General features: G+C 52.7%; 1 protein-coding gene and 1 pseudogene across 3 annotated transcripts in view; one reads left to right on the forward strand and one right to left on the reverse strand.

Moving 5' to 3' along the window:
* Nucleotides 1-2,290, reverse strand: part of LOC103887554 — a 28,787-nt pseudogene extending 26,497 nt beyond the window's left edge.
* PALD1 (phosphatase domain containing paladin 1) overlaps nucleotides 1-26,764 on the forward strand; it is a 91,199-nt gene that overhangs the window by 34,062 nt on the left and 30,373 nt on the right. For 2 of the 3 annotated variants that reach the window (XM_031652255.1, XM_031652254.1), the window contains exons 2-12: nucleotides 14,341-14,554; nucleotides 17,250-17,352; nucleotides 17,914-18,093; nucleotides 19,305-19,469; nucleotides 20,639-20,799; nucleotides 21,027-21,102; nucleotides 21,846-21,997; nucleotides 22,351-22,450; nucleotides 22,669-22,773; nucleotides 25,854-25,949; nucleotides 26,325-26,453. In XM_031652255.1, the coding sequence (XP_031508115.1) occupies nucleotides 14,370-14,554; nucleotides 17,250-17,352; nucleotides 17,914-18,093; nucleotides 19,305-19,469; nucleotides 20,639-20,799; nucleotides 21,027-21,102; nucleotides 21,846-21,997; nucleotides 22,351-22,450; nucleotides 22,669-22,773; nucleotides 25,854-25,949; nucleotides 26,325-26,453 (1,452 nt within the window). In that variant the 5' untranslated portion in view covers nucleotides 14,341-14,369. Of the gene's footprint in view, nucleotides 1-13,647; nucleotides 14,555-17,249; nucleotides 17,353-17,913; nucleotides 18,094-19,304; nucleotides 19,470-20,638; nucleotides 20,800-21,026; nucleotides 21,103-21,845; nucleotides 21,998-22,350; nucleotides 22,451-22,668; nucleotides 22,774-25,853; nucleotides 25,950-26,324; nucleotides 26,454-26,764 lie in introns of those variants that run through there. The other variant, XM_021943391.2, reaches the window with a different exon arrangement.

Raw genomic sequence — 26,764 nt, forward strand, 5'->3', positions numbered from 1 at the left:
GACTGATGCAGGAGAATGGCGTGAACCCTTGAGGCGGAGCTTGCGGTGAGCCGAGATCATGCCACTGCACTCCAGCCTGGGCAACAGAGCGAGACTCCCTCTCAAAAAAAGGCATGGAATCCACCATAAGGACAGAGCCCTCAAGGCCTAATCACACCTCTTAAAGGCTGCTTAATAGCCCCAGGTCGCTGCTAGGGAGGTGGGGAATGCAGTCTTGGCTCTGGGCAGCTGTGTTCTCCACCGACTGTCCCTGCTTCTGGGGGATGAAGGCATTGTGAGCTTTTTGATTAAATCTGGGCCATTCCCAGGCTGAAAAGCTGGACCAGAGCTTCAGGGCTTGAGTCTCTCACAGAGAGATTTCCCAATGGGGATATCAGTCCTGCCTTGGGACCAGAAAACCCATGCTGTAGGCCAAGAAGTGGGAAGCAGGGGCCGAGCCCGAGGGAGAAAAGCTTTAGAGGTGTTAGCAGACAGCTCAGTGGCAGCGGTTAGAATTAGGGAGGCAGTGACCTCTTCTTAGTGTGGTCAGAGCGTGCCAAGAAAGTGTGGTCTGTGTCTGGGCTGCTGAGGCCTGAGGGCAAGGGCCAAGCTCATTCATAGGACAGTGGCCAAGAGGCCAGGGATGGAAAGGCTTGGGAAAAGCGAGGAAGCTCTGCAGGTTCTGGGACACAAGTGAACACGGTACAGCAGTGGAAGGCCCACCCCAGGACAGGGTTAGACTGGGAGCACAGTCCCCTTCTAGCCCACAGGAGGCCAGGGCAGGGCCCAAGTGCAGTGTGGAGGCCCAGCCTGGTAGACTGCCAGGATCCCTACCCGAGTCCAGCCCCCGCTCACCTCCTCCAGTGGCACCTTGTTGTACATTTTTTAATTCACCAAGAGAAGCCAGAGATCTAGAGTCTGTGTGTGTGTGTGTGTGTGTGTGTGTTTAGTAGAGACAGGGTTTCACCATGTTAGCCAGGATGGTCTCAATCTCCTGACCTCGTGATCCACCCGCCTCGGCCTCCAAAAGTATTGGGATTACAGGCGTGAGCCACCGCACCCGGCCGAGATCTAGATTTTTATTTGAAATTCATTGATTTCAAAGTACAGGTGGCTAATTAGAGTGGGAAATACGAAACTAGGAGGATCATACAGATTGCTCCTGAGAGCGACCCCTTTTGGCCTGTGGGCCACAAGCTGTCTCCCTCCAGTTAGCGTGCGTCCTCTGGGTCCTCGGGCAGAACCAGGAGGAATCCATGGAGCACTTCTCATAAGACCCCTTAACACTTCTCAGTTTTATTTTTGAAATTTTTTAACCCCCATTTTTTTATTTGGAAAAATTTTAAACCTACAGACAAATTGAAAGAGTTCGCCGGACGCGGTGGCTTATGCCTCACCACTTTGGGAGGCTGAGGTGGGTGCATCATTTGAGGTTAGGAGTTCGAGACCAGTCTGGCCAACATGGTGAAACCCCAGCTCTGCAAAAAATAAAAAAATAAAAAAATTAGCCAGGAGTGGTGGCACTCACCTGTAGTCCCAGCCACTCGGGAGGCTGAGTCATTAATTGCTTGAACCTGGGAGGCGGAGGTTGCAGTGAGCCGAGATCGTGTCACTGCCCTCCAGCCTGGTGACAGAGTGAGACTCCGTCTCAAAAAATAAAAACTAGGGAGAGTGCAGTAAGTAAACTGTCTCCTGTCTGCCAACACCAGGTAAGATTTGTTCCATTTACTTCTCTCTCTAAATCATATGAATGTCAGACATCAAGAGGCCTTACCCCCGAACGCTTCAGCCTGTATTTCCTAAGAACAAGGGCATTCTCCTTTTAGGCACAATCCGAGCACGTTAACTTATTTATCCAGCATATACTCCATCCTCAGATTTTCCCAGTTGTCCTCAGAATGCTTATTATAGCCTTTCCCCGCTCCCCAATCTGAGATCCCATAGACAGAACAGCAGAGCAGACCCACTTAGAGGAAGGCAACTGGGGGTGCTGGAAAAGGTCCTGAATTCCAGGAACCTGCAGACCGTGATGGCTGGCCTGCACCTGGTGACCGGGGACTGCTGCTGGCTGTGGGGCAGGCTTTGTCATCCTGAGAGCCCGCCTGCCAGGTGAGCTGAGAGGGAGGCTTGCCCCTGCTCTCTGAGGGCAGGCAGGGACTTCCCCATCCCTCCACAGCTTCTCCCAGCTCAGTGGGCCGACCTGATTTGCATCCCCACACTCTGCTGGCCCTGGGTACTGGCCTCCATGTGCCACAGTGCCTCTGCGGGCCGTCCGGTCATTCTGTCCACCTTTGCCCACTTCCTGCTCCATGCCCACCTTGACTTGTCATCTCAGTGTGTGACAGCCATGAGGCCTCCTTCCTGCCAGGACTCAGCGCTCGCTTCAAAGGCTCCCCAGGGACTGCAGGCTGAAGCCTGGAACTCAGGACTGCGCCCCTGCAGTGGTAGCCCCGCCTGCAGAGCAAAGGGCTGCGTTTCCACACGTCCTCTAATTTCTGTTTTTAACTTTTAAACTTTTTTTTTCTAGTTTAGAAAAATATAAAAACACTTGAGAAAGAGATAATTTAGCAGGTGAAGGGTTCCTGTGATCCCAGCCCCCAGACAGCTTTATTTTAGCTTTTATTGGACTCTTCCTAGTTTTAAAGAGAAAGAGGCTGAGGGGCAGAGGCCATGAAGGACGGGTCTGTGGGACCCCCAAGAGATGAAGGAGTCGGGGCCAAGAGCCTCTGCCTCCATGAAGCCTGTCACCTGGGAGGTTCAGGTCTTTGACTTAGCTGAGCTGTCGCCTATTCTGTAAAATGGGGATCCTAATTCTCAGCTCCCTTGAGGGTTGTAGCAAAGACACAAAAATCCTACCAGGCTGTATGAGTGGAATTATTATCAGGGGAACATGTGCTGCAGTGGGCAGAGTGCATCTGGCAGAGGGCCAGGGTTAAGGACACGGGGCTGGAGGAGCATGGGGTGCTTTGGGGTGGGCGGGGTGAGAGTTCTCTGGGTGAAGAGTTGTGACCTTTGTCCAACTTGGAAACTTATACAAATAACTTCACTTAAAAAGAAAATGTTCCTGACCGGGCGCGGTGGCTCACGCTTGTAATCCTAGCACTCTGGGAGGCCGAGGCTGGTGGATCACGAGGTCAGGAGGTCGAGACCATCCTGGCTAACACGGTGAAACCCCATCTCTAATAAAAATACAAAAAAAGAAATTAGCCGGGCATGGTGGCAGGCGCCTGTAGTCCCAGCTACTCAGGAGGCTGAGGCAGGAGAATGGCATGAACCCAGGAGGTAGAGCTTGCAGTGAACCGAGATCGTGCCACTGCACTCCAGCCTGGGTGACAGAGAGGAGCTCTGTCTCAAAAAAAAAAAGTTCCTAGGGTAATCATGTTCATTGTAAGATATTTAGAAATGATGGATGAGCAAAACAGAAGAAAATTAATACCACCCTACAGCTCACTACTCAGGAATAACTTCCATTGCTGTTGAAGTAGATGGCCCCGTCTTTGGTGCCTACTTGTTGAGAACCAGCCTTGGCCCATCATCAGTAACCAGAGAGGGTGGAGAGGTAAAGTAATGACGAGACTCTGCCCTGCCCTCTTGGATCAGATTCGAAAGGGAAGGAGATAGGCCAGTCAGGTACTAGTGGCCCAAACCTGGTGGGGGCAGAGGGTTGGAGAGAACTGGGCTGACTCAGGCTGTGCACCTGTTCTTCCAGGGGTGGAGGACTTGCCCCAGGTCCCAGAGCAGAGCTGGGGCCTCCTGGTTCTTGAGGAAGGCCAGGAGCAGATGGAAACCTCCCCTGAATGGCTTCCCGGACAAAGCAGAATGAGGAGAGTGATGTGATGATCGTGGTTGTTAAGGGAGGGTGGCTGCTGTGGCCCAGCCCAGTCCAACTCTGCCCTGCTGGCTGCCTAGGTTGAGAGCCAGGGACTGCTGGCCATTCATAGATGGCACCTGGGCGAGGCCCCTAGTTCTAGTCTTGGTCCTGAAGGTTTATGTCAGTGGCAGCTGGCGGTTGCTGGGAGTTCAGTGCAGGGTCAGCCGTGGTGTAGGGGGATGAGATGAGGGCAGCTGAGGAGTTGGAGCCCTTGCTGTGCTGTGCGTCGAGCCATCCAGGTGTTCCTCTGCACACATTCACTGATTTCATCTTCATATGGTCCAGCAGGGGAGGTACCAGTGGTCCCCGGTTTACAGTTGGGGAGACAGTTTAGGGAAATTAAGTCATGAACCCAAGATAATGTGACTAATGCATGATAGAAGTGGGGTTCAGCTGGTGTCCTGCCCAGAGCCCGTGATTCACAGAGCCTAAGCCCTATGTCCCCAGCCAGGGGTTAGGATGTGAAGAGTTGCCACTCTTGCAAGCCCTCACTTTTCTTTTTGTTCAATGGGAATGAAAACACCAACTTTCTGGGGCTTTTGCATGCCTCTAACAGATATTTATTAAACTCTTACCTGCAACAGGCACTGGGCTCAGTCCTGAGTACCCTGAGCTGAGCAAGAGGTGTCCTCAGGGTCACAGAGGACTTAAGACTCAGAGCAGTGCCACCCAGTAGAAATCTCACAGGAGCCATGTGCAGCACTTTATTTTTATTTTTTTGAGACAGAGTCTTGTTCTGTTGCCCAGGCTGGAGTGTCGTGGTGCAATCTCAGCTCATTGCAACCTCTGCCTTCTGGGTTCAAGCGATCCTCCTGCCTCAGCCTCCCGAGTAGCTGGGACTATAGGCGTGCGCCACTACGCCTGGCTAATTTTTGTATTTTTACAAAAAGGCACAGTTTTTTCATGTTGATCAGGCTGGTCTTGAGTTCCTGCCCTCAAGTGATCCACCCACCTCAGCCTCTTACAGGTGTGAGCTAGCACGCCTAGCCTTGTGTGGCACTTCAAATAGCTGCCCTCAAATACAGACGAATGAGTGAACTTTGTTGTAATAACATATTATTTAACGCAGTATATCAAAAGATTATCATTTTGACATGTAATCAGCATAAACTTTGTTTTGGTTCTTGGTTTTTTACTTTTTGAGACAGAGTCTCACTCTTGCCCAGGCTGGAGTGCAGTAGTGTGATCACGGCTCACTGCAGCCTTGACCTCTTTGGCTCAAACGATCCTCCTGTCTCAGTCTTCTGAGTTGCTGGTACTACAGGAATGCACCACCACACCTGGCCAATTTTTTTTTCTTTCTATTTTTGTTAGAGACAGTGTTTCTCTGTTGCCCAAGCTGGTCTCGAATTCCTGGGCTCAAGCAATCCTCCTGACTCGATCTCTCAATGTGCTATTATAAACACGAGCCACTGTGCCTGGCCCTAATATACATTGTTAATGAGATATTTTACTGTTTTTTTTTTTTTTTTCTGTAGCTAGTCTTCAGAATCCGGTATGTATGTTCTACTTGCAGCATGTCCTAGTGTGGACCAGCCACATTTCCAGGCCTCAGTGATCACTCACAAGGCACAGCCCACCCAGCTTCAGAGGCCAATGGGCCAGTGTCCCCCAAACGCCTAGTATCACCTTACCTTTATTGGCCAGGCCCTTTTCTGACGTCTTTACCCACAAGATATTATTTAACCTTCGCAACTACTCCATCAGGGAGGTGCTACTGTTGTTCCCATTTCACAGAAGTGGCAGCAGAGGCCCAGAGAGGTTATGGAGCCGACGTTGCACAGCCGATGAATTACGGAGCTGAGTGGGAAGGTGTCATGAGAGGAGAACATTGTGGGACAAAGGGACGGAGGCACATCTTGTTTTTAATAGATTTATTGAGGTAGAGTTCATACAATGAAATTCTCCCTTTTTAAGTGTTTTTTTTTTTTTGGAGACAGAATCTTGCTCTGTTACCCAGACTGGAGTACATTGGTGCAATCTCAGCTCACTGCAACCTCCATCTCCTGGGTTCAAGCGATCGTCCTGCCTCAGCCTCTTGAGTAGCTGGGACTACAGGCATGTGCCACTACACCTGGCAAATTTTTGTATATTTAGTGGAGATGGGGTTTTACCATGTTGACCAGGCTGGTCTCAAACTCCTGACCACAGGTGATCTGCTTGCCTTGGCTTTCCAAAGTGCTGGGGTGACAGGCGTGAGCCACCACACCCGGCCTAAGTGTTCAGTTTGATCAGCATTGGCAAATGTACGCTGTTGTGTGGCCACCACATTCATTATCCCCAGCAGTTCCATCCCCCAAAACGTACCCTTGTGCAGTTGAGTCCCTCCTCCACCGACCTGCTCTCTGCTCCTGCAGTTTTCATGGGGTTATACAGTGTAAGTGTCTGGGGCTTGGCTTGTTTCTCTTGGTGACAGTTTTGAGATTCACGCATATTGTTATGTCTATTTGTAGTTTGCTCCTTTTTGTTGTGTGTTTTTTTGTTTTTTTTTTTTTGAGACGGAGTTTCACTCTTGTTGCCCAGGCTGGAGTGCAATGGCGCAATTTGGGCTCACCGCAACCTCTGCCTCCTGGGTTCAAGCAATTCTCCTGCCTCAGCCTCCCGAGTAACTGGGATTACAGGCATGCACCACCACGCCTGGCTAATTTTGTATTTTTAGTAGAGACAGGGTTTCTCCATGTTGGTCAGGCTGCTCTCGAACTTCCAACCTCAGGTGATCCGCCCACCTCGGCCTCCAAAGTGCTGGGATTACAGGCGAGAGCCACTACACCCAGCCGCTGTGTGGTATTTTATGGTGTGGATCTACCACATTGTGTTCGTCTGTTCATCAGCTGATGGACATTGAGTTGGGCTCAATGTTTGCTGTTATGAATATGCTGCTGTGCACAAGTCTTCTTCTGCACATATTTGTATTTCTCCTAGATAGGTACCTAAGAGTTGAATTGCTGGGTCATATGAGAAGGGTATGTCTCCGTTTGTAAGAAACTACAAAACTGTCTTCCAGAGTGGCTGTACGCTCTCACTGCTCACCAACAGTGTATGTGTGTTCCAGTTACTCATATCCTCCCCAGAGGTTGGTATCGTCAGTCTTTTAAATTTGTCATTCTAATGCATAACCCTGATGACAAATGATCCTGAACATCTTTTTAATGTGCTTATTTGGCATCTGTATGTATATTCAGATCTTTTGCACGTCTTCACATTTTTAAAAAACTGACTTGATATTGAGTTGTTAAGAGTTGGCACCTCTTTTTTGGGTTGGGATTAAATGAGATAATATACATCAAACACGTTGCAGTCAGAGATTCACCCATTGGCCCTCCTGGTGTCCCCCTCTCTGCACTCAGGGTCTCTGGCTGTCTCAGGCAGCTGTTCAAACCCCATCTCACCCCCAGTGAGTTCCCCACCCCTGCCCCCTGGCAGGCATGTGAGTCACATGCTCTCAACCAACACACAGTGACTGACTAGCGTAATTCCGTACTGGCACATCTCTGTGTGTTCACAACACAGTCTTCCCCTTTGCCTCAGGCCAGAGGCAGTGCAGCCCAGCCAGGGAGCCTTGGGTCTGGAGAAAGGAGCCCTGAGTCCCAATTCTGTCCTTGTGGCCACTTGCCATGTGAATGGGGGCATATCACTCTCTTGTGCCTCAGTTGCCTCATCTGAGGAAAGAGAGCATTTTACTATGTTTTTTTATTTTTTATTTTTTGTAAATGAGATGGGGTCTTGCTATGTTGCCCAGGCTGGTCTTGAACTCCTGGGCTCAAGCAGTCTGCCCACCTCAGCCTCCCAAAGTGCTGGGATTACAGGTGTGAGCCACTGCGCCTGGCCCCTAATATTTTAGTGCGTTCAGGCTGCTATGCCAAAACACCATGAACTGGGTAGCTTAAAAACAACGGAATTTATGTTTCATGGTTCTAGAGGCTGAGAAGTGCAGGACTAAGGCATTGATTCAGTATCTGATGAGGGCCCACTTTTTCATTGATCTTGCCTTCTTGCCATATCCCTCAGAAGGTGTGACAAGGCAGCTCTCTGGGGTCCCTATTATAAGGGCACTGATCCCATTCCTGAGGGTTCTGCCCTCAGGAACTAATTACCCCTCCCCACCTAAAGCCCCCACCTCCTAATACCATGACCTTGGGGACTAGGATTTCTTTTTTGTGTGTGAAACAGAGTCTGGCTCTGTCGCCCAGGCTGGAGTGCAGTGACGTGATCTCAGCTCACTGCAACCTCTGCCTCCCAGATTCAAGCAATTCTCCTGCCTCAGCCTCCCGAGTAGCTGGGATTACAGGTGTGTGCCACCACGTCAGGCTAATTTTTGTATTTTTAGTAGAGACGAGATTTCGCCATGTTGGCCAGGCTGCTCTCGAACTTCTGACCTCAGGTGATCTGCCCGCCTCAGCCTCCCAAAGTGCTGGGATTATAGGTGTGAGCCACTGTGCCCAGCCTGGGGTTAGGATTTTAACATATGAATTTTTAAGGGCAAAACATTCAGACCACAGCAGCTAGATGACCTTCAGGGATGTGGCCAGCTCTGAATCTGCTTTTTGGGGGATACAGGGCAGGGGCTGTTGAGTGGTTAGGCCTCAGCAGCGATAGGGTCCTGCAGTGACAGCTGTTTGTGGAGATTGCTGTGGTCTCAGCATCTCTAAGGTGGGTCTTGGGATCGTGCCAGAGGGTCTGGGATTCCGGCGGGCAGGGAGGGCAGGAAAAAGGGACGGGGCTGGCGTGGTGGCTGGGGTCAATGTCAGATAGCCACCTTTCTGCTACAGTCTGAGAAGCCAGACTCTACTTTGGAAAAGCTACCAAACATCTTTTTCAAGCCCACTGGGCTTGACATGCTGGGAGGTTGTGGCTGCTGCACCCTGACAAGGACAAAGAAAGTGGGGGTTTGTGAGCTTTGGATTCGAGGTGGGGAAACCAAGATTGGAATGGTGGTGGTTCATTTCCACCAGAACCGTACACAAAGCAATGGACTTCTACTCCCAAGATATTTAGGAATCGGCTCTTAAACCTCTAGCCTATTGTCCCTACACTAGGACCCAGAATGGGCATCTCTAGCTTCCCCTGGGCTTGAATACTGCCATTGACAAGAGGCTTACCACTCTGGCTCGTTGGGCGAGTACATTGGAGCATCAGGCAGCTAGTGGGTGAGTTGGAGCTAATGTTCCACCTTCTGAAGCTTGAGTCCTCTTAAGGAAATGAGGTAACCTCTCTGCCAGGGACTCCATAGGTCAGTTTTGTTTCCTTTCTTTTCTTTTCTTTTCTTCTTTCTTTTTCTTTTTTTTTTTGCGGTGGAATTTTGCTCTTGTCGCCCGGGCTGGAGTGCAATGGTGCGATCTTGACTCACTGCAACCTCTGCCTTCTGGGTTCAAGCGACTCTCCTGCCTCAGCCTTCCAAGTAGCTGGGAATACAGGCGCCTGCTGGCACACCCGGCTAATTTTTGTATTTTTAGTAGAGGTAGGGTTTTGCCATGTTGGCCAGGCTGGTCTCGAATTCCTGACCTTAGATGATCCGCCCGCCCCAGCCTCCCAAAGTGCTGGGATTACAGGCGTGAGCCACCGCGCCCAGCCAGTCAGTTTCTTTTCTGACTGCCATGAGAGGCAGGAGAATGGCATGTCTGTGTGCCAGACCTTCTCAAATGCCATTGGAGCTGCAGCCTGGATGATTCTGTGGCTTTTTAGCTGGATACTGAGGGCTTCCATGGGTGAGATGGGTCCTGGAGTCCCTGACCGTCTGTTGGAAGCTGTGTATCTCTCTGGGAGGCCTCGTCAGGGTGTTCCCACAGAGAATGGAGTGAATGGGGTTGGGGGTCATTCAGATCCAGAGGGAAGGGGACAGTATGAGCTGCTTTTGCTGGAAGGGTGAGGTCTAAAGAGGCAGGGAGGAAGCTGAGGGGCAGTTATCAACTGTTGCCCCTTCCCAAAGACCAGCTGTCCTCATCTGAAAATGGACACAATGAGGCCTCATCCTAATAGGGTTCTGGGGATCCGTATGACAAAAAGCATCCAGCAAGGTGCCTGGCATTTCATGAGGGCTTTGGGATGTTAATAACAGAAGCAGAGAAGGTGGAAGAGGGGCCTGTGTTCGCAGTGGGGAATGTTATTCCCTTCAAGCAAGATTTCCTCTTTTTTCTTTTTTTTGAGATGGAGTCTTTCTGTCGCCCAGGCTGAAGTGCAGGGGTGCCATCTTGGCTCACTGCAATCTCCGCCTCCTGGGTTCAAGCGATTCTCCTGCCTCAGCCCCCCGAGTAGCTGGGATTCCAGGAGCCCGCCACCATGTCCGGCTAATTTTATTTTTAGTAGAGACGGGGTTTCGCCATGTTGGCCAGGCTGGTCTCAAACTCAAGTGATCTGCCCACCTCGGCCTCCCAAAGTGCCGGGATTACAGGCACGAACCAAGCCTGGCTGGTTTCCTCTTTCTTTTTTTTTTTTGTGCCAAGGACCCCCAAGCAGAAGCCCATGGACTCCTTCTCAGAATGCTTTTAAATACATAAAATATGCGGGGTTACAAAGTAAATATGTTTCATTGAGAGAACTATCAAAATATTTAAACACATTGTGTTTAAAAAGTAAACAGTAAACAAATGGTAATATTTGTCTTTAGGTATTATTGCACTAATAAGATAACCCATTAGGCAAATTAAGGTTACATTTTTCTTTTGAAGGACTCATCAGTGACAAGGCTGCAGTGGCTCAGCTTCAGTGGGGCTGTTAAACTGGGGAGTGTCTTTGAGGGAAAGGCCCGCGCCCCGCATGGTGGACACCCAGGCCATTGTGATATTTTTGTTTCGAGGTTTCCCAAGTATTGCAAATCCCACTTCGCAAATGTAATTGCAGCTTCTTTGTAGCTAGTTTTATAAGGCACAGTCAGGCTTCTGTCTAGGATCGCTAGGATTCTCCAAGCTTGTTGAGTTAACCTGAATCGTGAGGACCCATAGTGGGAGTGGGGAGTGGTTTAAGAGTACCAGGTACAGAGTTACTCGAAGCTGGCCAGGTGCATCAGCCCAGTGTCTGTGGGCAGGGGACCAGGGGCTCACGTGGTCCCTGGTGGGTCTGATAATGACTGTTGTTTAGAAGAGTGGTATCATAAGCGACATCTCCAGATCCCACTGTGATGTGATGTGAAAATGGCTGTGAGCTCCAGGGGCACTGCCTCACACTCCACTGTCCCTGCAGAGGCAACCCTCACTTATGACAAAAGGAGAGTTAGAAGACAGGAAATAAAGGCATAAACCATTCACCAACCATGCAGGGACATCTCATCCCAACCCACTTCGCCCTGTCTTTCCCTAGCAGAGGTTTGAGCACTAGGCACCCCACCTCACCCCTACCTTTGCTGACCCCTGTCCCTGGCAGGCGACAGCAGTGCTGTGACCACTAGGACCACTGATCTGAGGCGCCAGATCCCCCTGAAGCTGAAGGGGCTTTCAGACCATCCCACCCTTCACTATCATTTTACAGTGGCTGTGGACACTGAGGCCCAGAGAGGGGAAGGAAGTGGCCCAAGGCCCCTCAGTGTGTGGCCAGCAGGAGGAAGGCCCCACGCTGGCGAGGTTCTTTCTGGCAGAGTTGAGAGAGATTTCAGGGTGAGAGCTACAGTGTGACAAGCCTGGGGTTGCCCCCCCCCAGATATTTTGGAGGTGGGCTCGATTTTCAAAGGACATTGCCCTCCTCCCACCCCTAGCTGCCTGTTCTACCCCTGCGGCCCGCAGCTGTGAACACTTGTGTCGTCTCTGGACCACCCTTACAGGGCACCAGCTGCAGCCTGTCATTGCCTTTGGAGCCCATGAGAGGTGATGGTGGCTGGAACTGGAGCCGGGGGCAGGCAGGGGAGGAGAGGCGGAGGTGTCAGGCCGATCCCAGCCCTGTGGGGACAGGCCCTGATGCCCGGCCTTGGCCTGAGGCTGTGGCCAGCTGTTGCCTTCTGCAGACACTTCTGTGTCCTGCCCATCCTCTCCCTCGGGAGAGCTGCCCTGAGCCCTTGTTCTCCAGGCTGTTCCCACATGTCTTTCTGGCCCAGGCTGCTGGGAGGGGTCTGGGAAAGTTTGATGAGGGCTGTTGGGGCCTGCCAGGGCTGGTGAGGTGGACAGAAGGTTCCGCTCTGCTGTTGGCCAGTGAGGGGCCACTGTGGAGCTCCTTCCCCTCTCTGATCTGCCTGTTTTTCTGTTTGGAAACATAGAGGCTCATTCCCTCCACCCTTGCCAAAAAGAGAGAGAAGGGGAGGGAGAAATTAGGGTGTGGAGCACCATGGAGATGGGGCTCTTATAAACACAAGGTGTGTATGTTAACGAAGCCATCACAAGGCTCCTGGGAGTTTTCAAGGGTGACAGGCGTGGGTGGGGGTGGAGGGATCTTTCCAGACTGGAGAGGGATGGGTGCCTGTTTGAGAAGGTTCTGGGAAGGCCAATGAGTCTGGAGTTGTTCTCTCCGAGAGTCCCTGAATGGGAGGTGGCTCTAGGGTAGGAGTCTGAGTGCATGGTGCAGAGGAGGCCTGGGGAGCACCCACCTGGGGACTAGAGCTCTGGTTCAGGACCTGGGGAAGAAAGGACAGTGAGCTCAGCCTTCAGACTGACCTGACCCCAGCTTCATGCTGGCCCCATGACCCTACCTTCCACTTCTTGAGGTGATGCTGCTGCTTATGGGAGGCCCGGGGGGAGTGTGGATGGTTGGGAGCAGACAGTCCCTATTGATGTGGAGCAGCTTGTGCCTGATGAGGGCAGCTGGGGAGGTTGCTGTGCTCTAGGGATGCTTATTGTCCTCGTGTTTCTGCAGAGTCAAGGGGTGGCGGGCTGGCAGGGCAGCTTGCCCTGATCCCCAATCCTGGACCATCAGTACTATGTAGGGCCAGTGGCCACTGAGCTCCCAGAAAGTTCCCTGAGCCTCTGTCCCGCTTCTCTGTCGCCCTCTGTCCCTGTGGAATTCCCAGCCCCCTCCCTCCTCTGCAGCTCTGGCTCTTGGACTCCTGAGCCACTACTCCCCTATCCCTTGACCAGCCCTTAAAAGATGTCCTAGCCATCTTTCCTAGCCATTCCTTTATTCTTTAAATAGGTTTTAACCATATTACCCAATGTTTGGAGGAGAAAAATTAGAAAATACAGATAAGCAAAAAGGAGAAAATAAAAATCGTCCATAATCTCATCACTTGCAGATAACTCGTGCTAGTATCCCGGTGTCTGTCTCTCGGACTCATCCTGACGCCCTTTCATGAGTTAAGGTGGGGCTGTGCCCGCACTTGCTATGCAACCTGCTGTGTCCTAGATGTCTTTCCGTGTCAGCCAATATGATTTTTTTAATGGCTGTTTAACATTCTACCCTATAGTTGTCTCATTATTTATTCAGCAAATCCTCTGCTGCGGGCTGCAGGTTGTTTCCAGTGTTGTGTGATTATAAACAACACCCCAGTCAACAAAACATCCTGGTACCCACTTTGTGCACACATCCTCAAGTATTTCCTTAGGAAGGAGACTTGCAGGAGGATTGCCGAATCCCCGAGGGTCCCCGGCATTCTTCAAGTGGGGTGGGAGCTGTGCCTGTTGAGGATATTGATGTTGATTCAGATTTTTTTTATTTTTGTTTTTATTTTTTTTGAGATAGGGTCTCACTCTGTCACTTAGGCTGGAGTGAAGTGGCTGGATCTCTGTTCACTGCAACCTTTACTTCCAGGGTTCAAGTGATTCTCGTGCCTCAGCCTCCTGAGTAGCTGGGATTATAGGTGTGTGCCACCATGCCTGGCTAATTTTGTATTTTTTTTTTTAAATTAGAGATGGGGTTTCACCATGTTGGCCAGCCTGGTCTCAAACTCCTGGCCTCAAGTGATCTGCCTGCCTCGGCCTCCCAAAGTGCTGGGATTATAGGCATGAGCCATCACTCCCGGCCACCAATTCAGATATTGATGTTGATGTTGAATTTGGGGCCTGGTATTTTCTTTGAACACTTGATCTGCTGAGAGCTCACCTAATCTGGACTTCCCTGGCCTTATTTTATGACATTCGTGGCTGTATGTCCTCCTGTATCCATTCCCATCCAAAGCCTTCAAATCCAATTCTGACTTCCCTCTTTGCATCTATCTGCCCCTGGTTCTCCTCTCTTGGTGACATTTCCTGCTTCTCCTAGCCTGGAAGGTCTGGCCTTTGTCTATACCACCTGAAACAGTCACTTTGAACTCTAGGCCCTGGCCTGCTGTGGATGATTCACCTCTTTCTGTCTCATTTTCACCAGAGGAGTACAAACTAAAGGGGTTGGGGACTGTATCTTTATGTGTCTCTACGTCCATGACTCCCCCAAAGCATCGGTAAAGGGCCGGGCATGGAGCAGGCACTCTGTGAGCATGTGATCTTCTGGGCCCCAGGGTGTAGGTGGCAAGCCTCCCTGTGTCTCCAGCTGCAGAGTGAACTGCCTCCCTCTGTATGATGGAGGGCGAGAGGTGGCTCAGGTCTCCTGCTGTGGCTTTTCCTGTCCCCTCCTTCACTGCGTACCCTCTTATTCTACAGGTCTGGGGTCCTGAGGCTGCCAGCAGACTATGGGTACAACGGCCAGCACAGCCCAGCAGACTGTCTCGGCAGGCATCCCCTTTGAGGGCCTCCAGGGCAGCGGCACGATGGACGGTCGGCACTCCCTCAGTGTCCACTCCTTCCAGACCACTAGCTTGCATAACAGCAAGGCCAAGTCCATCATCCCTAACAAGGTGGCCCCTGTCGTGATCACGTGAGTGGCAGGGGGAGTGTGCCCATGTCCCTGGGAGACATGGTGGGCAGGGGGACTTACCTGGGAGTACAGTGGCATACAGCACTTAACATGTGCAGGCTGGATTCAGGTTCACAGATGATGACACTGAGGCCCAGGGAGATGAAGCAGTTCATCGGGAGTCACACTGCATGCACCTGGCAGAACTGGGTCTCTGTTATGGGTCTCTGAGCCCATGCTACTCACCACATCCACAGTGTGAGGGAATGCGGAGGAGGAGGCGTGGCTGGGGCAACCCCCTTTGAAAATAATTTTTGGCTTAACATTTTCAAAAGAAGTTTATGTAATTGATGGATGAAATTGAGATTTCTTTTTCACCGACAATAATCACAGCTCAAAACTGAGGCTAACACCAGGCTGTTGAAGGGCCTTGGGCTGAAGGAGCTGGAAGCTGCTAGTCGGCTATCCTAATGATGCCCATCAGGGCTTGTTCTGGCAGCGTGTTCTGGTGTTCTGAGATCTGGACATACTGCGTGCGTCCAGAGGAAGAAGGTCATGACGTGGGCCCTGAAACCCTGTCTGCCCTGTGGGGCTTGGAGGAAGGGGTGGGTGCTGGACAGCTGTGCTGGGGAGGACAGGAAGATAAAGGGGACATTGGATCCATCTCCTGGTGCGTTGGGAAGCCTTGTACTTTCCACACCTCTGCCCACTGTGCTTCCCTCCTCTGGGTCTTCCAGGAAGCAGGAAGCAGGAAGCAGGAGATGACTAGCTAGGAATTAAATGTGTTCCGCACATCAAAGTTTGGCAGAGACTTAGCAGATGGGCCCTTCTGTGTAAGGAAACCTGAGGGTGGGAATGATAAACCCTGCCTGCCAGCTCTGGGGCCTGCCAGGAAAACTGTCATCATAATCAATTCTTGGCCTTCTGATAAGGAGAGGAAAAGGAATGTCATATAAAAGAGACTTGATATGTAGTCTCTGTACTGACAGATGACAAAGGTGGTTCGGGGCCTGAAGGTAGCATGGAGACTCGTGCCCCAGGCCTGGCTTTGCCCTTGCAAAGTCCCTTTCCCTCTCTGGGCTTCAGTTTCCTTATTAACATAAGCAGAGATGACATTCAGAATATTTAACCAAGCGGTGTGTCTCAGAACAGTTGCTGACCAGCCGTAAAAATCCTGTACACGGCGCTGTGCTTAGGGCCTGGAGCCAGCCATGAATGCAGCCCTTTTTGGGGGTGTAGAATGTTTGAAGTGGAAGGGACCTCTAGAGATCATCCAATAGAGGGGTCAGCAAACTACATCCTGCAGGCCCAGTGTGGCCCGTTTTTTTCAAATGAAGTTTTATTGGAATGTTGACACTTCCTTTCACTTACACAGTATTTGTGGATGCTTAGGACCTCAATGGCAGAATTGAGTAGTTGCAACAGGCACTGTATGGCCCACAAATCTTCAAGTATTTACTGTGTGGCCCTTTCCAGAAAAGGAATGGCAACCCCTGATCTAATGCATTTTAGCTCAGATGTGAAAACTGGGTTTCAGGGAGGTAGAGAGACTTGCTCCCCATGGGTCACGTGGCAAGGAGGCAGAGCTGGAGTGGGAACCCAGGCCTCTTCTAGTGCTCCTCTGCCCCACCCATTCCACCTCCTGCCTTTCCAAAAGGCACTTCTTTTGTCAAGAGGACCTAACATCAGATCATGAACTCTGGGAGGCCCTGTCATATTCATTGTTATCATCAGCAAGGGAGCTGTTGTGTCTTGAGGGCACAGTAAATCTTGCTTGAGTGGTTGGGACTTTTGCCTGGTTTAGCATCTGCAGAAATCTTGATTTTTATCTGTGGGTTTTGTTTGAAATAGCCCTGTGTGGAGGTAGAACTACAATTATATTAATAAAAGCTTTCTGTGCCCCCAGGCACTGGGCTAAGCACTTACAATCATTAGCACATTTAATTCTCAGGACAGTCTTGGGAGTAGGAATTCCTGGAAACTGAGCTCCTTGTCCAAAGCTATAGAGTTACCAAGTGGTGGGTGGAGTTGGGCTTCACGCCCCAATCCTGCATTCTAAACCACCTCGCTGTGTGTGGAGTTAGCAGTGTAGGGATTGTCCCTCCGACACAATCTGATGGAGGGACCATCCAGTTATGTTGTCTTCTTCCGGGTACAGGCTAGGCCGCTGTCAAAGTAACCCAGATAGGATGCCTTCCTCAGGACAGAAGCTCATCTGTTACATGCAAGTCCAGGAGGATGTCCAGGCTGGGATGGCTGCTCTGTGATCATCCAGGCCCCTTCTCCCTCATGGCTCCAACATCCTCAACATGTGGCTTTCTCTTATGATCTAAGATGTTCTACCTCTGCCATCACTTCTGGATTTTAGCCAGGAAGAAGGGGAGAAGACAAAATAGAAGGCACCTCTTCTTTTTGGGAATGGCTTGGAATTTGCACACTTTTCCTCACATCTCATTGGCCAGAACTCAATCATGTGACCACAATGAGTTGCAAGGGAGGCTGGGAAATGTAGTCTTCAGTTGGGTGGCTCAGTCCCCAGTCACAGCCCTGGGGCTCTCTTGTTGAGGAAGAAGGGAAGAGTGGATGTTGAGGGACAGTAGGCAGTCTCTGCCACAAATCGTAGCCACAGAGGTTTCCCTGCCGTGGGCTCTGTGAGGGTGGAGCTGGCCTTGACCATGGAGGTTCCTTGACTTAGTTTCCATTCTGCCCCCCACAGGTACAACTGCAAGGAGGAGTTCCAGATCCATGACGAGCTGCTCAAGGCTCATTACACGCTGGGCCGGCTCTCGGACGCCACCCCTGAGCACTACCTGGTGCAGGTGAGCTCAGGCGTTACCATGCCAGCCCACCCGCCACCTCCCACCCCTATCTCTCATGAGTTCCCTCCCTCACCTCCCTCTGGCTCTCCCCCACTTTCCCCATCTCTCTGCCCATCTTCAGAACTGGCAGGGCCCTAGGATGGAGCTAACACTGTGGTCCTCTGGTTGATTCCTGGTTTCCCAGCTCTGCCTTCCTACAAAAGCCCCTTTCAGGGGACCTCCTACCCTAGAGCCAGCTTTGCCCCTGGAGAGCGTCTCCCTGCTCTTTCCTCCAGGCCTGGCTCAGACGTCACCTCCCACACGAAGGAAGCCCTCTCTGATGTCCCCTCTGGAGGAGCTGTCTTTCCTTTTCCTGCACTTTATGACACCCTTCCCCAGATCACAGAGAGTTATATATTGTGCCTATGTTTTCCATGAACTGCAGGCAACTTGAGGGCAGGATCATGTTCTTCTTGCCCCTATTTCCCCTCTCCCTGTCCCCTGGAGCCCAGAACAGAGCTCCATCTGCAGAAAATACCCCTGAGCCATCTGAGTGACCTTCCTGTGGCTTTCCCCTGCCAGGGTCGCTACTTTCTGGTGCGAGATGTCACTGAGAAGATGGACATGCTGGGCACCGTGGGAAGCTGTGGGGCCCCCAACTTCCGGCAGGTGCAGGGTGGACTCGCTGTGTTCGGCATGGGACAGCCCAGCCTCTCAGGGTTCAGGCGGGTCCTCCAGAAACTCCAGAAGGACGGACATAGGGTAAGCATGTCACTTCCCAGGCAGAAGCCAGGCCCCACCTCAGAGGGGCAGCTTTAGAGGCGCTGGAGGGGCCTGCTGCATGCTGGGGAGGTAGGGTGGTGGCCTGGACCAGGCCCTGCCTGCCAGGATGGTCACTGCGGTTGGTCTGGTTGGGAAATTCTGGTAGATATTGATTGCATGTCCTGAGTGGATGGCGGGGCACAAGGTCAGAAGCCTTCATAGACCCTACTTGGGAGTTTCAGGGGAAGTAGGGGGCATGACCGGGTGACAGGAGGAGCCAGCTCATAATTTGACAGCTTGCTGAATGGTGATCACCGCTAACACTTACGTCCTGACGTTAGTCCTGTGATGGAGTGGCAGTTTGTCTCTCATTTTGCAGAGGAGGAAACAGGCCCAGAGAGGCTCAGTGACTTGCTCCAGGTCACACAGCTCATGAGTGGTACCCCAAGACTCAAACCCGGGCAGCTAAACTCCCAAGTGCCTGCTTTTAAGGACTGTTCTTACCTGCCGGATGTCAAGGCAGGGTTTTGCGTGTCCCTAGAACACAGGCTGAGGCTCTGCTGCGATTGTAGGTTTCTTGGGTGCAGCTGCATCTGAATTGACCCTGGGGTTAAGGTGGAAAGGCTTTGAGTGAGACAGAATGGGTTGGGGGTGTGGGCTGTGCACAGGTCCCATCTTCCTATCTTGATGATAAGTTCCTCAAGGGGACCGTCTGCCCACACATTTCCCTCTGCCTGTATGGTGCTCAGTGAATGAATGATTGCATGGTCATGGGGCATTCTTTTCTTCAGCTGATATTCATCAAGCACCTGATTTATCCAGGACATCATGCTAGGAATTATGGGTACATGTAAATGACCAGGACATGATTTTGCTTACGAGGAACTTGTGGTCCATCAAGGGGGAAAAGATGCACTCATTAATAATACAAAGCAGGAATTAATGCCAGGAGATTCAGATGAAGGACTCTTGGCCCTGACAGGAGGGAGGGGTCACTGCTGACCGGGAGGGTCATGATGAGGTGGCATTTGGACTGAGCTTTGCTTCTTGGGTAGAATTCAGGTTGCAGGGATGGCGTGGGGTGCAGGGCCCTTGAAGAGGAAGGAACAGCTTGGGCAGAGGCCCTGTGGTGGGGCAGTGGTGTGGGTGTCTGTGCGGTTGTCTGTGCGGGATCATGGTGATGGCTTCCTTCCCCGTCGGGCTCCTGGCAGGAGTGTGTCATCTTCTGTTTGCGGGAGGAACCTGTGCTGTTCCTGCGTGCAGATGAGGACTTCGTGTCCTACACACCTCGAGACAAGCAGAACCTTCATGAGAATCTCCAGGGCCTTGGACCTGGGGTCCAGGTAGAGAGCCTGGAGCTGGCCATCCGGAAAGAGGTGAGGACCAGTGCAGTGTGTGGGAGACCCCAGCCCACAGCCCAGCTTTGCAGATGCTCTTTCTGGGGCCAGGCTACCTGCTCTTACTGGCCCATGTTCCCCCACTGTTGTGCCCTGCTTGGGTGAGTGGCTGGCTGCAAGGCTGGCTTACAGGCAGCCAGAGGAAGGACTTCCTATTCTAGCTCTCTCCCTCTGCCCCTTTCCCACCCTGCTTTTCTCATTGATGCTCAACGTCTTTATTTAGAAAGGGTTCTGGTGGGCCGGGTGCATTGGCTCATGCCTGTAATTCCAGCACTTTGGGAGGCCAAGAAGGGCAGATCACCTGAGGTCAGGAGTTCAAGACCAGCCTGACCAACATGGTGAAACCCCGTCTCTACTAAAAATACAAAAAATTAGCTGGGCGTGGTGGCACATGCCTGTAATCCCAACTACTCGGGAGGCTGAGGCAGGAGAATTGCTTGAACCCGGTAGGTGGAGGTTGCAGTGAGCTCTGAGATCACACTACTACACTCCAACCTGGGCTGTAGAGTGAAACTATCTGAAAAAAAAAAAGGGGTGGGGGTTCTGGGCGAGTGAAAAGAGCACTAGACCAGAAGGACCAAGGCTGCAGTTCAACTCTTTGAGAGCCCCGAGGCTCTGAGTCAATTCCCTCGGTGGGTCTGTGGGCCTGTTTCAAGATCCTCTGTCCTCCTGGTTTTCCATAATTGTGGAGGCCTCTGAGACAGCTGACACACTGCGAAGGTGTGTAAATAGAGTGTGGAGTCCCGGTGCCCCCAGAAATTTCATGGCAGGAACCAAGGCTGTGCCGGCACCCAGCTCTCTCCCTCTCCCATCCCCTCCAGGCCTCCTGTGTGCTCTGCTCCCCTCAGCTCCAGCTCTTAGCTGACCACACCTCCCCCATCCTGGCACTGGTGGCTTTGTGAATTCCTGCACCCACTGGGCAGAGCCCTCCTGCCTGGCCACTGTGTGGGCATCCCGATTCCTTCAGAACTCCCAGGAAGGGCATAGAGAGCACCTCTGGCCATGTAGTTCCCTCGGGGTGGGGGGCGCGAGCAGAAGCCTGCCTGTGGCCTCTGCATGGCCTGGTCACTCCAGAGCTCTCAGCCAGGACACTCAGGGAGGGACCTGAAGTTCAGGCATGGCTCTCTGACCCCCACACCTCCCTCTAGATCCACGACTTTGCCCAGCTGAGTGAGAACACATACCATGTGTACCACAACATCGAGGACCTGCAGGGGGAGCCCCACGCTGTGGCCATCCGTGGTGAGGACGACGTGCATGTGACAGAGGAGGTGTACAAGCGACCCCTCTTCCTGCAGCCCACCTACAGGTACCACGGAGCCGCCCTCAGCCCTGGCCCCACGTGCCGGCCATGGGTGCTGCAGGTCCTGCTCCCCAGCTGCAGCCTCAGTTTCACCATCTGCAGGTTGGGCCGAGTGCCCCCCACCCATGTCTCCCACGGTGGGGCCCGTTTCCAAACAGTGCCTGGGAATAGGGAGTGAGGGGGATTCCCAGAGTGGGTGCCTGCCCCATGGGCCGCTCTCCCTCACCTGGCAGGTACCACCGCCTGCCTCTGCCCGAGCAAGGGAGTCCCCTGGAGGCCCAGTTGGACGCCTTTGTCAGTGTTCTCCGGGTAAGTGGGGCGGGCACGGGGGAGGAGTCTTGAGAGTCGTCCCCACGGAGGTGCCCTCGTTCTGTGTTGTGTGTGTGAGCACATCAGGGTGGACGTATGGTGGTGTCTGTCTCCGTGTATATGTCTGTGTGTGTCAGCGCCTTGGTGTGTGTCTCTGGGGAGTGTGTGTACATGTCTAAGTGTCTGTATCTGTGTGTTCCTGTCTGTGTGTGTCTGTGTGTGTGTACCTGTGTATAGGTGTGTGCTTGTGTAGTCTCTTATGACAGAGCCCATCACTGACCACTGGTCTAGCTGCTGGCCGTGGCTGGGCTGCCAATTTGCTGTGTGGCCCCAGACTAATCGCCTCACCACTCTAGATCTCAGTTCCTCATTTCTTTGGAGCTAACAACTCTTGCCCTATAGACTCTTCAACTGACATTTCCTGAGTCCTGGCAGAGTTTCTGTCCAGCCCCCTTTAGGACGTTATCTTATTCCACTGGCATCTCGCAGGAGGTGTTAATACTGGCCTGATGCCCTCGGAGTTGCTCTCACTTCCAGTTCTTTGAGCTCCTCCAAGGCCTGGGGAGGGAGCAGGCGGAGCTGATGAGGCTGTGGCTTTGGCAGATGAGGCCGGGACACCTACTGGAGCCCACTTTGTTGCAGATGGTGGGGCAGGGTGGGCTGATGGCATGCTTTCCGCTGCTCAGGCCTCAGCCCAGGACTTCCTGGCCTCACTGGGGCCTGATCCTCATGGTCTTTCTTAGGAGACCCCCAGCCTGCTGCAGCTCTGCGATGCCCACGGGCCTCCCCCAGCCCTCGTCTTCAGCTGCCAGATGGGCGTGGGCAGGACCAACCTGGGCATGGTGCTGGGCACCCTCATCCTGCTTCACCGCAGTGGGATCACCTCCCAGCCAGAGTGAGTGGCCCAGGGCCCAGCATCCTGAAGGGCTGTGGGGCTGAGGAGGGGACAGGCTGCCCCACAATGTGGGGACATGTCTAGGAGCCCAGAGCCAGAGCTGGACATTTGGCATCTGGGGTTCATTTCCTGGTTTGCCGTAAGACTTGCTGGGAGAGCTGGAGAAAGTCACCTGACCTTTCTGGGCCTCAGTTTCCCTAGTTGGGGAACTGTCCCCTGCTTCCCACAACGTGATTCAGAAGGAACTTGTAGTCTGGTGTCCCCCAGCGGCCATATGAGCGGAGACAGCAGGCAGGTGGCTGTGTGAGACCTTTGGAAGAGCCCTGCTAATGTACTGACCCCTGCCTCGACAGGGCTGCCCCCACACAGGCCAAGCCCCTGCCCATGGAGCAGTTCCAGCTGATCCAGAGCTTTCTCCGCATGGTGTCCCAGGGAAGGAGGATGGTGGAGGAGGTGAGCTAGGGACGGCAAGGGGCTGGGGCAGAGGTGGTGGAGGGGACGGTCACTCCTCTCACTGGTCGGGGCTCTCTTCCTCCCTGATACCCTCCCCCACCTCTCTGCCAATCTTTTTCTTTCCCTCTCTTTTCTCTTTTCTCCTGCCATTCTGCCTTGACCCTGCTCCCCACCGCCCCCCCCACCTCCCTCTTCCTTGCCCTGGTCCCTGGCACCAGGTGGACAGAGCCATCTCTGCCTGTGCCGAGTTGCATGACCTGAAAGAAGTGGTCTTGGAAAACCAGAAGAAGTTAGAAGGTATCCGACTGGAGAGCCCAGCCCAGGTGAGGCATGGAAGGATGTGCGAGCACCCTGCTTCCCTGTGAGCCCCGCGGCCTGATTTCATTAGGCATGTTGACTGGCTTCTTTCAGACTGACTTTTTCTGGCTGCTGCATCTCCCATGAGAAGAACAGTTTTCAGAGGAAGGGGAGATAGGGCGGCTGGGCCCGCAGGAAGGACAAGGAAGAGGGGAAGTTTACTTTCCCTGACCAGGTCCCTTCAGCTGCAGAATAAACAGGACGGAGGAAGGGGCTGCTGGCCAGGGCTGCAGGGGCCCCTGGACTCAGATACTCCCCAGGCCACTCATGGCCTCCCACTAGTAAAACTCCTAGTTTTTCTTTGGGAAGACTGGGGTTTGGTCCAGCTGGCTGCTTCTGAAAGACTTATGGCTCTAGGATGTCTCAGCAGACCCTGTACCCATGCCCTAGCGAAAGGAGGTGGGCTTGATAGTGTTTGTATCATACATCGCATGGAAAGAATCTAAAAGCCACAGAGGTGGCTGCTGCTGCTGCTTTCTTGTTTCTTCTTCTCTTCCTCCTCCTCCTTCTTCCTCCTCTTCCTCCTCCTCCCCCTCCTCCTCCTTCCCCTTCTCCCCCCTCCTCTTCCTCCTTCCTTCTCCCCCCTCTTCCTTCTCCCTCCTCCTTCCTCCTCCTCTTTTTCCTTCCTCCTCCTCTTTTTCCTTCCTCCTCCTCTTCTTCCTTCCTCCTCCTTCTCTTCCTTCCTCCTTCCTTCTCCTTCTTCCTCTTTCTCCTTCTCCCTCTTTCTCCTCCTTTTCCTCCTCCTCCTCCTTCTTCTCCTCTTCCTCCTCCCTCCCTCTTCCTTGCCTTTTCTTCCTCCTCCTCCTTACCCTTACTTCTCCTTTTTTTCCTCCCCCTCCTCCTTCTTCTCTTCTCCCTCCTCCCTCTCTCCTCCCTCCCTTCTTCTCCTCCTCCTTCTTCTCCTTTCTTCTTCTTTTTTTCTCCTCCTCCTTCAATAGGGTCTGCTTTCTCCTTCAATAGGGTCTCACTCTGTCGCCCAGGCTGGAGCACAGTGGTGCAGTCATAGCTCACTGCAACCTCAAACTCCTAGGCTCAAGGGATTGCTCTACCTCAATCTTCTGAGTACCTGGTACTACAGGTGCATGTCACCACACCTTACTTTTTTAGAGATGGGGTCTTGCTATGTTGCCCAGGCTGGTCTTCAACTCCTGGCCTCAAGCAATCCTCCCGCCTTGGCCTCCCAAAACACTGGATCTTTTTCTTTTTAAAAATATTTTTTAAAGGCCAAGGACAGTGGCTCACACCTGTAATCCCAGCACTTTGGGAGGCTGAGGCAGATGGATCACTTGAAGTCGGGAGTTCGAGACCAGACTGGCCAACATGGTGAAATACTGTCTCCACAAAAAATACAGAAATTAGCTGGGTGTGGTGGCACCCATAGTACCAACTACCAGGGAGCTGGTGTTTGCCCAGTAGTACCAGCTATCACGGAGGCTGAGGCAGGAGGATCCCGTGAGCCCAGGAGATCGAGGTGCAGTGGGCTATGATCGCGCCACTGCACTCTAGGCTGAGCAACAGAGCAAGACCCTGTCTCAAAAAACAAAACAAAACAAAAAAACCCAAACCAAAAAAAAATCCCATACAGTACTTAGAGCCTGCCAGAGTCCCTGGAATGTCACCCCTGCTGTGATTTACTAAACAGTCCCCCTCTTCTTGGACAATTGAGTAGCTCCAGTTCCCCATCAGTGTAAATACTTCTTTGTTGAGCAGCTTCATGAAAATGAAGGCTGTTGTGTATTTAGGATTCTTTCTCCCCTTAGTCTAGATTAGGCATCAGCAAACTACGGCTCTTAGACCAAATCCAGCCTGCCGCCTGCCTCTGTAAATGTGTTACTGGAACACAGTCTTGCTGTTCTCTTCTGTACTGGCCCACGACTGCTCTTATGCTAGGATGGCAGAGTTCAGTAGCTGCAGCAGGGACCCTGAAGCCTGAAAGTCTACAGTATTTACCGTCTGGCCCTTTGTGGAAAAAGTTTGCCGACCCCTGGTGGAGATTCCCAAAGATGGGATTAAATTTCACCAAAGGGCGTGGCCCTTCTTAGGGCCTCTCTGAATCTCACTTGCCTTCCAAAGGGTATTTATTGACCCAGCAGGAGAACCTGGAGATCCGAGGGCCCTTGGGGTTCTCTCAGACAACCCACCATGCGGAGGAAGCTGGGCCGGAGTCAGGAGATGGGGAATCTAGCTCTGTTTGCTCTCAGCTGTGTGACTTTCAGGAAGTCACCTCATTTCTCTGAATCTCCGGTTCCCTCTGTAAATTAGGAGTAATTAGGATGGCTCCCCGGAGCACTGCTGTGAGGGTCTTTGTATTTCTTGTGGAGAGACCCCAGTTCTTCTTTTTTTTTTTTTTCATTTGTTTTTTTTGAGACAGGGTCTCGCTTTGTCATCTGGTCTGGAGTGCAACGGTGAGATCATAGCTCACTGGTGACTCACCCTCCCAGGTTCAAACGATTCTCCCACCTCAGCCTCATGAGTGCCTGGTACTACAGGCATGTGCCACCATGCCTGGCTGATTTTTGTATTTTTTATAGAGATGGGGTTTTGCCATGTTCCCCAGCTTGTTTTGAACTCCTGGGCTGAAGCGATCTGGCTGCCTCAGCCTCCCAAAGTGCTGGGACTACAGGCGTGAGCCCCTCCAGGTTCCAGTTCTTAAGGGAGGGCCTCTGGCTCGGGGAAGGGTGTTCACACACTTGTCTTCCTCAACACAGAGGGTGCACAACCCTGACCTGTTGGGGGTCGCTGGAGCTAAGTGAGGGAGCCCCTGCTTGTCTCGGGGCTGGGAGCCTGCTTGGGGAGACCAACCCTGCACCCAGAACCACAGTGCCTGGTGTGGTCACCCACATATCTCCCCGGACCGCAGATAACCACAGCAACTGGGATAGGGTGAGACACTTAGAAGAACTTCCAGCCTGGCAGAACTGTGTCATGAAGGGAGGGGAAGACTGTCTTCTGGAGAGTTCCAAGGCTTAACTCCTGCCCTTGCAGGGATGGGGACAGGGACAAGATGGGGACAGGCCCTTCCTTAACACCCTGTCCTCCCTCTCAGGGAAGCGGCAGCCGACACAGCATCTGGCAGAGGGCGCTGCGGAGCCTGGAGCGGTACTTCTACCTGATCCTGTTTAACTACTACCTTCATGAGCAGGTGGGGCCCGGGAGGAGCAGACCCATGTCCCCTCCTCCTTGGCCTCTTCCAGCCTCCCCACTGCAGTGACTGACTTGCTGTGGAGGGAGACCCCCCGCAAGGAACCGGGGAGGGAAGGGAAACCAGGAGAGACCCAGATTCAGGAGTACTCCCTGAGCAGCTGGGCACAGGAAGGCCCCACCTCTCTCCCCTGGGCCCTCGTTTCTGTCCTTAGCCAGGACACCAGATGTCCAGGTCTTCTCTCAGCCACTCCCTTGTCCCTGCCCCGGACCATGTTGGCTATCTCCTGGGGCTTCCCCTGCCATGGTGTGGGCAGGGAGATTTCAGGATGGCCCTGTGCCCCTGAATTCCTCGTCTCTCTGCCTCGGGCTGCAGTACCCGCTGGCCTTTGCCCTCAGTTTCAGCCGCTGGCTGTGTGCCCACCCTGAGCTGTACCGCCTGCCCGTGACGCTGAGCTCAGCAGGCCCTGTGGCTCCGAGGGACCTCATTGCCGAGGGCTCCCTGGTGAGTGTGACTGGCAGTCGGGGAAGTGGGCATGGCTGTGTACTGGCCCTGGCCCCTGAACACTGGATTCCTGTGGGGTTGGGGTAAGCATTGTACTCGCGGGTGAACAAGAGAGGTTGTGGGTGTTGGGATCCTCTTGTGAGCAGAATGGGGTCATGCTTAGGCCCCAGCAAGTATTTGCAGCTTTGGCCGCTGTTCTGGTACCTTCTCCTCAGTCTCAAACCCAAGAGCTCTGGGCAGGGTTCTAGGATCTTTGCCTCCAGCTTCTTGTCTTTGAGCCTCAGCTTCCTGGTCTGGAGAGTGAGCACCAT

This window comes from Papio anubis, chromosome 11 (genome assembly GCF_008728515.1).
Source record: "Papio anubis isolate 15944 chromosome 11, Panubis1.0, whole genome shotgun sequence".
Taxonomy (NCBI): Eukaryota; Metazoa; Chordata; class Mammalia; order Primates; family Cercopithecidae; genus Papio; species Papio anubis.